The sequence below is a fragment of the Oncorhynchus mykiss genome, chromosome 30, assembly GCF_057628025.1.
Source record: "Oncorhynchus mykiss isolate SJ-2025 chromosome 30, ASM5762802v1, whole genome shotgun sequence".
In the NCBI taxonomy this organism is placed as follows: Eukaryota; Metazoa; Chordata; class Actinopteri; order Salmoniformes; family Salmonidae; genus Oncorhynchus; species Oncorhynchus mykiss.
In genome coordinates this window covers 16,023,293-16,037,211 of record NC_143051.1, presented here as the reverse complement: position 1 = coordinate 16,037,211, position 13,919 = coordinate 16,023,293, and the positions used below count along the sequence as shown (strand labels likewise).

General features: G+C 42.8%; 1 protein-coding gene across 1 annotated transcript in view; it reads right to left on the bottom strand.

Moving 5' to 3' along the window:
* LOC110488013 (electrogenic aspartate/glutamate antiporter SLC25A13, mitochondrial) overlaps positions 1-13,919 on the bottom strand; it is a 115,817-nt gene that overhangs the window by 49,899 nt on the left and 51,999 nt on the right. The window contains 3 exon segments of the mRNA XM_036971473.2: positions 1,122-1,206; positions 12,504-12,588; positions 13,817-13,910. Of these exon segments, the coding sequence (XP_036827368.2) occupies positions 1,122-1,206; positions 12,504-12,588; positions 13,817-13,910 (264 nt within the window).

Here is a 13,919-nt window from a genome sequence, read left to right as displayed (position 1 = left end):
GGGTTATCCACTACATAGGGAATAGGGTTAACCACTACATAGGGGATAGGGTTATCCACTATATAGGGAATAGGGTTATCCACTACATAGTGAATAGGATTATCCACTACATAGGGAATAGGGTTATCCACTACATAGGGAATATGGTTATTCACTACATAGGGAATAGGGTTAACCACTACATAGGGGATAGGGTTATCCACTACATAGGGAATAGGGTTATCCACTACATAAGGAATAGGGTTATCCACTACATAGGGAATAGGGGTATCCACTACATAGGGAATAGGGTTAACCACTACATAGGGGATAGGGTTATCCACTACATAGGGAATAGGGTTATCCACTACATAGGGAATAGGGTTATCCACTACATAGGAAACAGGGTTATCCACTACATAGGGCATAGGGTTATCCACTATATAGGGCATAGGATTAACCACTACATAGGCAATAGGGTGCTATTTGAGACGTAGGGAATAGGGCTATCCACTACATAGCGAATAGAGTTAACCACTACATAGGGAATTGGGTTATCCACTACATAGAGAATAGGGTTATCCACTACATAGGGAATAGGGTGCTATTTGAGACGTAGGGAATAAGTTTATCCCCTACGTAGGGAATAGGGTTATCCACTACATAGGGAATAGTTAACCACTACATAGGGAATAGGGTTATCCACTACATAGGAAACAGGGTTATCCACTACATAGGAAACAGGGTTATCCACTACATAGGGCATAGGGTTATCCACTATATAGGGCATAGGGTTATCCACTACATAGGGAATAGGGTTATCCACTACATAGGGAATTGGGTTATCCACTACATAGAGAATAGGGTTATCCACTACATAGGGAATAGGGTGCTATTTGAGACGTAGGGAATAGGGTTATCTCCTACGTAGGGAATAGGGTTCTATTTGAGACGTAGGGAATAGGGTTATCCCCTACATAGGGAATAGGGTTCTATTTGAGACGTAGGGAATAGGGTTATCCCCTACATAGGGAATAGGGTTATCCCCTACGTAGGGAATAGGGTTCTATTTGAGACGTAGGGAATAGGGTTATCCCCTACATAGGGAATAGGGTGCTATTTGAGACATAACCTTGACTTACCACCAGCGATGGAACCCAGGCCAAACCTGTAAGCGGACTCTGCTACCTGGATGAGAACAGAGCGGGACGGGTCCCCACCAGACAGCTGAAAGAGAGTGACACAACAGAGAGAGGGGGAGAAATGGGGAGAGAGAGAGAGAGAGAGAGAGAGAGAGAGAGAGAGAGAGAGAGAGAGAGAGAGAGAAGTTAAATACCAGTGTGCCATCACAGCAGCAAGATTTGTGACCTGTCGCCACAAAAAAAAGGCAACCAGTGAACAAACACCATAGTAAATACAACCTATTTATTTTAAATGTTTTACTTTAACTATTTGCACATCGTTACAACACTGTATTTAGACATAATATGACATTTGAAATGTCTTCATTATTTTGGAACTTTTGTGAGTGTAATGTTTACTGTTAATTTTTTATTGTTTATTTCACTTTTGTTTATTATCTATTTCCCTAGCTTTGGCAATGTAAACATATGTTTCCCATGCCAATACATTCCCTTGAATTGAATTGAAAAGAGAGAGCGAAGAGAGAGAGAGAAAAGAGAGAGAAAGAGATATCAGACAAGCCATAATATCCCATGTTTAAATCAGAAGTCAGACCTTGTAGTTGAGCCCTAAAGGCGTCAGCATGTTTCAGTTCGGCTGGCACCTAGCCGAACTGAACGAGTGTGCTCGCATACTCCCTTAAAACACCTTCAATTGAAAAATTTGAAAAAAAAGCGGCAATAGTACGTACGGTTTGTCCATTTTGAGACACCGTAGCCAGTATGCCCTTCTTCAAAATAGTCAGAATTTAGATAACAAGAAATCTGTTATTAATTTTTACATTTTTTTTTACAAAGGAGATCTTAGTCGCACCATTTTATATTTATGTAAAAAGTTTGGCGCACTATTTCTCAATAAAGTAAATTGCATAAAAACAAGTCGCCACTCATTGAATGACAACAAAGACTTTATTGAGGAATCCCCACTGTTGACCAATCACCGAAGAACTTTGGCTTGACTCCAGTGAAAAGATGGTGTGCCCAAACCCTCACCGAAGTCCAAAACAAACAAAAACATCACAAAATGTTGTCATAATGTATGCACAAACTCTTCTGAACTGTTCCGTCTGGGAAGCATGCGGATGCCTTCAGCCCCATCTTTTCGTCTGGGAAGCATGCGGATGCCTTCAGCCCCATCTTTTCGTCTGGGAAGCATGTGGATGCCTTTAGCCCCATCTTTTCGTCTGGGAAGCATGCGGATGCCTTTAGCCCCATCTTGATTCCCACAGAGTAACAAGAGCAGTACACTGTCTCATTTCCCATTATAAAGCTCATTTATATTCAGTCCTACATCAATTCAGATCAGACAGTTTACATGCGTCATCAGAATCACTTAAATGCCTATATTTCATCTGTCCTTTAGAAAAGCTTAAAGATTGTAAGTGTTACGTTGAGTTCACTTCAGGGAATCACGATGCTGAATAAAACACTGTTGTCTATTCTGTGTCATGAGTCATGACATGATTAGACAACATCACATGCTGTACTTAGTCATCTCATGTGACGCCACAAGATATTTCATTTCAATTATCTCTATAGGCTATATATTCACATTTATGATGGCATACAGTGATAAAATTAATTGCCCTCTAGCACCGATTCCCATCCATTTGAATGTTAAAACTCTCTTGAATTACAGAGATTCATTTGAGAAAGTCCAATCAGGCACAGAAGCATTGGGTATGAACTTAGTGGAACAAACCCAGAATTAGAAGCCTTGCTTTGATTGGATTCCACCCCAGCCCCTGCCCATGCCATAGGCACACATCAGAGCACAAAACCAGCTGAGTGGTACTATTGCTGTTAGACAGTTATAGCCAGCCAGAACACCGAGCATTCTGCTCCACAGTACCTGTCGCCTAGCCGGGCCTGCTCAGCCCTCATCCCTGGGTAAAGGAGGTGGAGAGGTGGGGCCCTCTATGGTGGAGAGGTGGGCCCCTCTTTGGTGGAGAGGTGGGCCCCTCTATGGAACAGGTCCACCTGGCAGGAACTATCTGAGCTCCTGACCCCCCTCTATCGGCCCCTAATGCCCCTAGAAGACCTCCCCCTTCCTTTCCCTCCTCCCTCCCTGTTTCTCTGAGTCACAGCCAGTGGCGTAGGGGATAGAGAGGGGAAGAGAGGAGGGGTGGAGGTTGGAGGTTCAGAGGGAGAGCTGGCCTGCAGCCTGCGGAGTCCAGACCACAGCCCAAAGCGGCTCATTGTGGTGGGACTGGCGGCTCTAACCGGGGCCCCTGCTCCGGTCCGGCCTGGAGCCTAGTCTGGCTGCAGTCAGGGGAGGAGGAGGAAATCACCCAGCAAAGCCGCGCTGTCTCACTCTGTAGACCAGGCAGAGCTACTAACAGGAGGAAAACAACAAACATCCATCCAACCTCTTTTTTCTTGACCTTTCGTTTCGTCCTCAGCTGTTTTGTTTCAAACCCCTTCACTCAGTCATTTCTCATTTCCCCCATCAGTATATTTGAGATACAGTGTATTCAGAAAATGCATCCACAGGTACACCTCCAATTGACTCAAATTATGTCAATTAGCCTATCAGAAGCTTCTAAAGCCATGACATAATTTTCTGGAATTTTCCAAGCTGTTTAAAGGCACAGTCAACTTAGTGTATGTAAACTTCTGACCCACTGGAATTGTGATACAGTGAAATATAAGTGAAATAATCTGTCTGTAAACAATTGTTAGAAAAATGACTTGTGTCATGCACAAAGTAGATGTCCTAACCGACTTGCCAAACTATAGTTTGTTAACAAGAAATTTGTGGAGTGGTTGAAAAACACCTAAGTGTATGTAAACTTCTGACTTCAACTGTAAGTTGAATGGACTCACTCTGTGTGCAATAATAGTGTTTAACATGATTTTTAAATGACTGCCTAATTACTGTACCCCACACATACAATCATCTGTAAGGTTCCTCAGTCAAGGGAGTGAATTTCAAGCACAGACTCAAGCACAAAGACCAAGGAGGTTTTCCAATGCCTCGCAAAGAAGGTCACCTATTGGTAGATGGGTAAATATTTAAAAAAGCAGAAACTGAATGTATCTTTGAGCATGGTGAAGTTATTAATTACGCTTTGGATGGTGTATCAATACACCCAGTCACTACAAAGTTAAAGGCATCCTTCCAAACTCAGTTGCCTCAGAGGAAGAAAACTGCTCTGATAGGAGAAAACTGATGATGGATCAACAACATTGTACATATAGTTACTCCACAACACTAACCTAAATGACAGAGTGAAAAGTTTTGACAGAATAAAAATATTCCAAAACATTCATCCTGTCTGCAATTAGGCACTAAAGTAATACTGCAAAAAAATTGGAAAATACATGTACTTTTTGTCCTGAATACAAAGCATTATGTTTGTGGCAAATCAAATATAACACATCACTGAGTACTACTCTTCCTATTTTCAAGTATGGTAGTGGCTGCATCATGTTATGGATAGGACTAGGGAGTTTTTTGAGGGGATAAAAAGAAACAGGAATAGAACTAAGCACAGGCAAAATCCTAGAGGAAAACCTGTTTTTCTGCTTTCCAATTGACTCTGGGAGACAAATTCACCTTTCAGCAGCACAAAAACCTAAAACTCAAGCCCAAATTTGCACTGAGTACACCAAACATTAAGAACATCTTCCTAATACTGAGTTGCACGCCCACCCCCCTTTTGCCCTCAGACCAGGGCATGGACTTTACAGGTTTTCGAAAGCATTCCACAGGGATGCTGGCCCAGGTTGACTCCAGTGCTTCCCACAGTTGTGTCAAGTTTGCTGGATGTCCTTTGGGTGGTGGACGATTCCTGATACACACGGGAAACGGTTGAGTGTGAATAAACAGCAGTTTTGCAGTTGTTGATACACTCAAACCGGTGCGCCCGGCACCTACTACCATACCCCGTTCCAAAACACTTAAATCGTTTGTCTTGCCCATTTGTATTTGTATTTATTATGGATCCCCATTAGCTGTTGCCAAGGCAGCAGCTACTCTTCCTGGGGCCCAGCAAAATTACGTTTTTTTTTTTAACAACATTACAATACAAATTTCACAACACATTAAGTGTGTGCCCTAAAGCCCCTACTCTACTACCACATATCTACAACACAACATCCATGTGTACGTGTGTGTATAGTGCGTATGTTATCGTGTGTGTATGCATGTATCTGTGCCTGTGTTTGTGTCTCTTCACAGTCCCTGCTGTTCCATAAACTGTACCCTAACCCTAACCCTAGTGTTCCAAGTAGTCATGGCTCTAGGTAGTTCTGTGCGCCTCCCATTATCTGTTCTGGACTTGGGGGCTGTGAAGAGACATTTGGTGGCATGTCTTGTGGGGTATGCATGGGTGTCCGAGCTGTGTGCCAATAGTTCAAACAGACAGGTTAGTGAATTTAACATGTCAATACCTCTTACAAATACAAGTAGTGATGAAGTAAATCTCTCCTCCACTTTGAGCCAGGAGAGATTGACATGGATATTATTAATGTTAGCTCTCTGTGTACATCCAAGGGCCAACCGTGTGTCACGTTCTGACCTTAGTTCTTTTGTTATGTCTTTGTTTTAGTATGGTCAGGGCGTGAGTCGGGTGGGTTGTCTATGTTCGTTTTTCTATGATTTGGTATTTCTGTGTTTGGCCTGGTATGGTTCTCAATCAGAGGCAGCTGTCAATCGTTGTCCCTGATTGAGAACCATACTTAGGCAGCCTGTTTTCATTCACCCTTGAGTTGTGGGTGATTATTTTCTGTGTCTGTGTGTTCCACACAGAAGTTTTTTTTGTTGTTGTTTTTTTTTCACGTTGTTATTTTGTATTTTTCAGTGTTCTATTAAAAGAATCATGAACATGTACCACGCTGCGCATTGGTCTTCCGATCATTCCTACTACTCCTCGTCAGAGGAGGAAGAAGACCGTTACACCGTGCTGCCCTGTTCTGAGCCAATAGCAAAGTCCCTCTTTGTGGCACCTGACCACACGACTGAACTGTAGTCCAGGTAGGTGCAACAAAACTGGGGCCTGTAGGACTTGCTTTCTTGATAGTGCTGTTACGAATGCAGAGCAGCGATTTATTGAGGACAGACTTCTCCCCATCTTAGCTACTTTTGTATGAATATGTTTTGACCATGACAGTTAGTCACCTCAACTTGCTCAATTTCCACATTATTCATTACAAGATTTAGTTGAGGTTTAGGGTTTAGTGAATGCTTTGTCCCAAATAAATATTTAGGACCAATTTATTCCTTGCCAACCATTCTGAAACTAACTGCAGCGCTTTGTTAAGTGTTGCAGTCATTTTAGTCACTGTAGTAGCTGACGTGTATAGTGTTGAGTCGTCCACATACATAGACACAATGGCTTTACGCAAAGCCAGTGGCATGTCGTTAGTAAAGATTTTAAGTAAGGGGCCTAGACAGCTGCCCTGGGGAATTCCTGATTCTACCTGGATTATGTTCAAAATCAAATAAAATCAAATAGTTTTTGTCACATGCGCTGAATACAACAGGTGTAGATCTTACTGTGAAATGCTTACTTAGAAGCCCTTAACCAACAATGCAGTTTTAAGAAAATACCCCCCCAAAAGTAGGAGATACGAAAAACAAATATGTAAAGAGCAGCAGTAAATAACAATAGCGGGGCTATATACAGGGGGTACCGGTACAGAGTCAATGTGTGGGGGCACCGGTGTCGAGGTAATTTAGGTAATATGTACATGTAGGCAGAGTTATTAAAGTGACTATGCATAGATAATAACATAGAGTAGCAGCAGCGTAGAAGGGGGGGGAATGCAAATAGTCTGGGTAACCAGTTGATTAGATGGTCAAGAGTCTTATGGCTTGGGGGCAGAAGCTGTTTAGAACCCTCTTGAATCTAGACTTGGCACTCCAGTACCGCTTGCTATGCAGTAGCAGAGAGAACAGTCTATAACTAGGGTGGCTGGAGTCTTTGACAATTTTTAGGTCCTTCTTCTGACACCGCCTGGTATAGAGGTCCTGAAAGGCAGGAAGCTTGGCCCCGGTGATGTACTGGGCCGTATGCACTACCCTCTGTAGTGCCTTGCGGTCAGAGGCCGAGCAGTTGAGACTGTCTTGGTGTGCTTGGACCATGTTAGTTTGTTAGAGATGTGGATACCAATGAACTTGAAGCTCTCAACCTGCTCCACAATGGCCCCGTTGATGAGAATGGGGGCGTGCTAGGTCCTCCTTTTCCTGTAGTCCATAATCACCTCCTTTGACTGGATCATGTTGATGGAGAGGTTGTTGTCCTTGCACCACACGGTTAGGTCTCTGACCTCCTCCCTATAGGCTGTCTCATTGTTGTCGGTGATCAACAAAATTAATGATGGTGTTAGAGTTGTGCCTGGCAATGGAGTCCTGAGTGAACAGGGAGTACAGGAGGGGACTGAGCACGCACCCCTGTGGGGCCCCCGTGTTGAGGATCAGCGTAACGGATGTGTTGTTACCTACCCTTACCACCTGGGGGCGGCCCGTCAGTAAGTCCAGGATCTAGTTGCAGAGGGAGGTGTTAAGTCCCAGGGTCCTTAGCTTAGTGATGAGCTTTGAGGGCACTATGGTGTTGAACCCTGAGCTGTAGTCAATGAATAGCATTCTCACATAGGTGTTCCTTTTGTCCAGGTGTGAAAGGGCAGTGTGGAGTGCAATAGAGATTGCATCATCTGTGGATCTGTTGGGGTGGTATGCAAATTGGAGTGGGTCTAGGGTTTCTGTGATAATGGTGTTGATGTGAGCCATGTCCAGCCTTTCAAAGCATTTCATGGCTACAGACGTGAGTGCTACGGGTCGGTAGTCATTTAGGCAGGATACCTTAGTGTTCTTGGGGACAGGGACTATGGTGGTCTGCTTGAAATATGTTGGTATTACAGACTCGGTCAGGGAGAGGTTGAAAATGTCAGTGAAGACACTTGCCAGTTGGTCAGTCATCTGGACCTGCAGCCTTGTGAATGTTGACCTGTTTAAAGGTCTTACTCACATTGGCTGCAGAGAGCGTGATCACACAGTCGTCCGGAACAGCTGATGCTCTCATGCATGTTTCAGTGTTACTTGCCTCGAAGTGAGCATTGAAGTTATTTAACTCGTCTGGTAGGCTTGTGTCATTAGGCAGCTCTCAGCTGTGCTTCCCTTTGTAGTCTGTAATAGTTTGCAAGCCCTGCCACATCTGACGAGCGTCAGAGCCGGTGTAGTACGATTCAATCTTACTCTTGTATTGATGCTTTGCCTGTTTGATGGTTCATCAGAGGGCATAGCAGGATTTCTTATAAGCTTCCCAGGTTAGAGTCCCATTCCTTGAAAGCAGCAGCTCTACCCTCTACCCTACCCTAGCTCAGTGTGAATGTTGCCTGTAATCCATGGCTTCTGTTTGGGGTATGTACTGTGGGGATGACGTCATCGATGCACTTGTTGATGAAGCCAGTGACTGATGTGGTGTAATCCTCAATGCCATCGGGAGAATCCTGGAACATATTCCAGTCTGTGCTAGCAAAACAGTCCTGTAGTTTAGCATCTGCTTCAGGTGACCACTTTTTTATAGACCGAGTCACTGGGGCTTCCTGCTTTGATTTTTGCTTGTAAGCAGGAATCAGGAGGATATAATTATGGTCAAATTTGCCAAATGGAGGGCGTGGGAGAGCTTTGTACACGTCTCTGTGTGTGGAGTAAAGGTGGTCTAGAGTTTTTTTCCCCTCTGACTGCACATTTAACATGTTGATAGAAATTAGGTAGAGCTGATTTAAGTTTCCCTGCATTAAAGTCTCCGGCCACTAGGAGCGCCGCCTCTGGGTGAGCGGTTTCTTGTGTGCTTATTTCCTTATACAGCTGACTGAGTGCTATATCTGAGTGATATCTAGAATATCTTAATCTAATCCGAGGTGAGTGATCGCTGTCCTGATATCCAGAAGCTCTTTGTCTAGTCTGAGGTGAGTGATCGCTGTCCTGATATCCAGAAGCTCTTTGTCTAGTCCGAGGTGAGTGATCGCTGTCCTGATATCCAGAAGCTCTTTGTCTAATCCGAGGTGAGTGATCGCTGTCCTGATATCCAGAAGCTATTTGTCTAATCCCAGGTGAGTGATCGCTGTCCTGATATCCAGAAGCTCTTTGTCTAGTCCGAGGTGAGTGATCGCTGTCCTGATATCCAGAAACTCTTTGTCTAATCCGAGGTGAGTGATCGCTGTCCTGATATCCAGAAGCTCTTTGTCTAATCCGAGGTGAGTAATCACTGTCCTGATATCCAGAAGCTCTTTGTCTAATCCGAGATGAGTGATCTCTGTTCTGATATCCAGAAGCTCTTTGTCTAATCCGAGATGAGTGATCTCTGTCCTGATATCCAGAAGCTCTTTGTCTAATCCGAGATGAGTGATCTCTGTCCTGATATCCAGAAGCTCTTTGTCTAATCCGAGATGAGTGATCTCTGTCCTGATATCCAGAAGCTCTTTGTCTAATCCGAGATGAGTGATCTCTGTCCTGATATCCAGAAGCTCTTTTTTGCCGTAAAATACGGTTGCAGAAACATTATGTACAAAATAAGTTACAAATAACGCGAAAAAAACCATAATAGCACAATTGGTTGGGCGCCCGTAAAACTGAGGCCATTTCTCCTGGCGCCATTTTATTAAAGAACACCCTCTGTATTCTGTTAGACAGGTAACTCTTTATCCACATTATAGTAGGGGGTGTAAAGCCATAACACATACATTTTTTCAGCAACAGACTGATCGATAATGTCAAAAGCCGCACTGAAGTCTAACAAACCTTATGAATGGCACAAATACATAATCCATGTCTCAACGCTTAAAAATCCTTCTTTAACTTGTCTTCTCCCCTTGCTCTACACTGATTGAAGAGGATTTAACAAGTGACATCAATGAAGTCTAACAAAACCCTTTGAATGGCACAAATACACAATCCATGTCTCAAGGATTAAAAATCCTTCTTTGTCTCTTCACCTTCATCTACACTGATTGAAGTGGATTTAACAAGTGACATCAATAAGGGATCATAGCTTTCACCTGGATTAACCTGGTCAGTCTATGTAATGGAAAGAGCAGATGTTCTTAATGTTTTGTATACTCAGTGTACACTGGAGTTGCTTACCAAGACGACATTGAATGTTTCTGTGTGGCCTAGTTACAGTTTTAAATGAAATTGTCTTGAAAATCTAGGAAAGACTTGAAAATGGCTGTCCAGCAATGAGCTTGAAGACTTTAAAAAAACAAATATGGCCAAATATTGTACAATCAAGGTGTGCAAAGCTTCCAGGGACAGATTCCAATTTAGGAAATTCCGCCTTTCTTATGCATGCCTTTCCTACACACTTCTTAGTAGTTGGTATTCAGACTTACCTTATGCAGGTGCGTAACGGGCTTTGCAAGCGAGGTTACCTTGCGCGCGCTGAATAAATGTAATTCAACCAATGAAAACCGTCCCACTTACTGGCCAACAGATTTTCTCATGGAGTTTTCATTCAATGGCGTTTTCAGTACCTTTATCTTAAGCCATCCCTTTAAATAAGGTGTAACTTTAATTATAATTTTGTCAACAGAGTCAATAGAACACATTGAGAGAAAGCGTTCAGAAAATAGGGATCAATGAAAGTATGCCATCTATGCATCTTCATCTCAGTTTCAGCACCAACTGGTAGATTTAAAAAACATTTTAGAAATATTTAGGCACATTTTAGGGCTAGGAAAGTACGTATGAATTATTTAAAAAACTGTTTTGGAGAGCCTTTAAGTACAAAATGTATTGATTAATAAAAAATACAGTGGTTTGATTCATTCTGAAAGTTGTCATATTCAAGTTCAAACCATGAAATATTGGAAGGTGAAAAAAGATGTACAATAGGGGTTGAACAGTAGTTCTATAAATCTACCCTAATCATGGAACTGTATGACAACGTTCCAGTCATCCTGAATCATGTGCCAGGCTCCAGGTTTAACCTGCTACATGCCGTCTGAGTTCCATAATGATTCAAGTAGGCTACATTATCCCAAATTAGCAGACGTAACAGAGGTTTGTGTATTTATTATTTACCCAAACGGATGATATAATTTATAATAATTGACCTAGCTCTTATCAATAGCTTTTATTCATGTATAAATGATAGGTCATGGAGAATGCTGTTATTTCTATGTGAAATTAAGTAGATGCTTTTTCCACTTGGAACCGGTAGTTTCGCCCGACCATACTCATGGTTTCCTCACGCGTAAAGGTGGTGGAATTAAGTTAAGGTCAGAATATGGCTGATCTGTAGACACACCTCCCCCAAACCTTCATTTCTGAGATCTCCACCCTAAACAAATAGTGGGTGAATAGCATTCTATTCTCATGCTTAAGTTCCACGTCAGAATACGCATATAGAGAAAACTGCATAAAAAAGCAATCGGGGCCTTAGAGACTTACCCAAAAGACTCATAGCTGTAATCGCTGCCAAAGGTGATTCTAACACGTATTGACTCACGGGGTTGAATACTTATCTAATCAAGATATATTAAGTGTTTTATTTTAGAATTTTTCTTACACTTTGACATTACAGAGCATTTTGTGTACATAAAAATAAAATACAAAAACAAAGTCCATTTTTATCCCAATTTGTAACACAACAAAATGTGGAAAAAGTCAAGGGATGTGAATACTTTTTGAAGGCACTGTAACCTATTTAAACGGCTGGAGTTAGTCTTAAATTAACAAGGTTTTAACATTTTTTTGACAAAGATACAGTATACTGTCATAGAGAGGTTTCTGATATCTAATTGTATTTCTTTCTCTGGAGAGATCCAATCAAAGACACACTTTTAGAAGTTATGTTCTCCTTGGCATTTAGTTCAATGGCTGTCATTTGAGAATCTGACACAAACAGAGCAAGTGTGCTGGAAATCGGACTGGTATGTGGGGATTTAGAAAGATTCTATTTTTTCTTTAGTTTCTTATGTTTCATGTTGGATAAGTCTGTCCTAGAGTATTGCTCATATATATTCAGTAATGGAAGTAATCATAGAAAGACCCAACATCACCAGTGAACTTTTGCTCTGACCATTACCAGGACATGTTTCTAGACTACAGTTGGAGAATATCTATGGCCGGGATTCAATCCAAGTTGCTCTATAGTGCAGGCCACTAAACAGCCGACAATGCACCTTTTAAAGGCATTTGCACAGATTGCATTCATGGCAAACGCTTCGCAAGCCGGCTCAACTGTAAATTACCTTTAAAAGTATGTTATAGTCCACTGCGCTACAGAGCTTTGAATTGAATCGCAGCCTATATCTCTGAAGCTGAAAAAGATGCTAAAACATTCAGCAAGTGTTCTTTTCTGTCATTTTTTCCTTCTTTCTCTCTTTTTCTTTTACCTGTCTCTGGACCTCCACCAGGTTGTATGGGAGGGCCCCTTCCTCTAATGGAGCAATCCTGTCAATGTCCACCAGACCAACACGGCTGGAAGAGAGGAGGAGAGAGGGAAAAGTTTCAAACGGTTCTACCATTTAAATGCTTCTGACATTTTCCTTCTGACCCCTGGTAAGATTTTCAACGATACTTGATATTCAATAATATCAATGACCAGCTACATCCCTCTCCCTCATTCTCTCTTTCCCTCGCTGCATCCAAACAAAACAAAACATTTGTCCGTGATTCCGGGGACCTCACCAACTCTGTGCATGCGCCCCAGCGTCCACATAACATCTCTGTGACGTTCCCAGATTTGGGAGCAGCTCAATCCCCTCCGATTATTGGGAACAATTATCTCCTGCATCTCCAATCAGAGGCTGGGGAGACTATTAAAGTATCCCATTGCCCAGAAATAATAATCAGGTGCTCAGAGAGGGCACAAATTACTGGCACTCTACGCCGCCGGTCGACCCTATGGAGCAAGAGACATGGGAACGTGAGCTGTGTACAGTTAGATGAACGGCTGGCGTTCCCCTTCCCCTGTGGACTCCTCTTCCCCTGTGGACTCCCCTTCCCCTGTGGACTCCTCTTCCCCTGTGGATTCCCCTTCCCCTGTGGACTCCCCTTCCCCTGTGGACTCCCCTTCCCCTGTGGACTCCCCTTCCCCTGTGGACTCCTCTTCCCCTGTGGACTCCTCTTCTCCTGTGGACTCCCCTTCCCCTGTGGACTCCCCTTCCCCTGTGTGTGTGTATGCTCTTGTGTATGTGTCTCCTCTTCCTCAGACAAATGCTGAGTTTTGAAGGCTTATTTGAGTGAAATGGGATTCAGAAGATTCATGCCTGGCTCATTTGATCAGGCTGCAGTGAAAGCAGACATTTTGGAAGAAGAACGACCGGGTATGACGAGCTCCAGTGATCCAATGACAACCACATGGATAAATGGGACAGGCTATTGAGACCCAATAAACTGAAAACTAGTATTAACTACAACAGTACATGCTAATGTGGAAATGCAATGAGAGGAATGGATTACACTATGCAGTATCAATGACTGTGGGAAAATGTTTCCCTTAATATGAAGCTTCATTCAACATTGCTGGAATTCAATGATTTAAAACTGAGGTTGAGAGGGCTTATCATGTATGATCTGTTTTGCATAATTATGTATCTTGAACGCAACTGTAATTAAGCTATTAAACTGAATAGGGCTATCTATTTGAGGCCTAGCCTTGTCATCTGTGTGTGTATGTGTGTGTGTGGGGGTGTGTGTGACTCACCCCCGGGATTCAGAGAGGTCGGCCAGTTGGAACAGGATGTCCACCTCCATCGGAGTCACCTGACCAAACCTCTGGGACGCAATGATGAACTCCTCTGTTACAG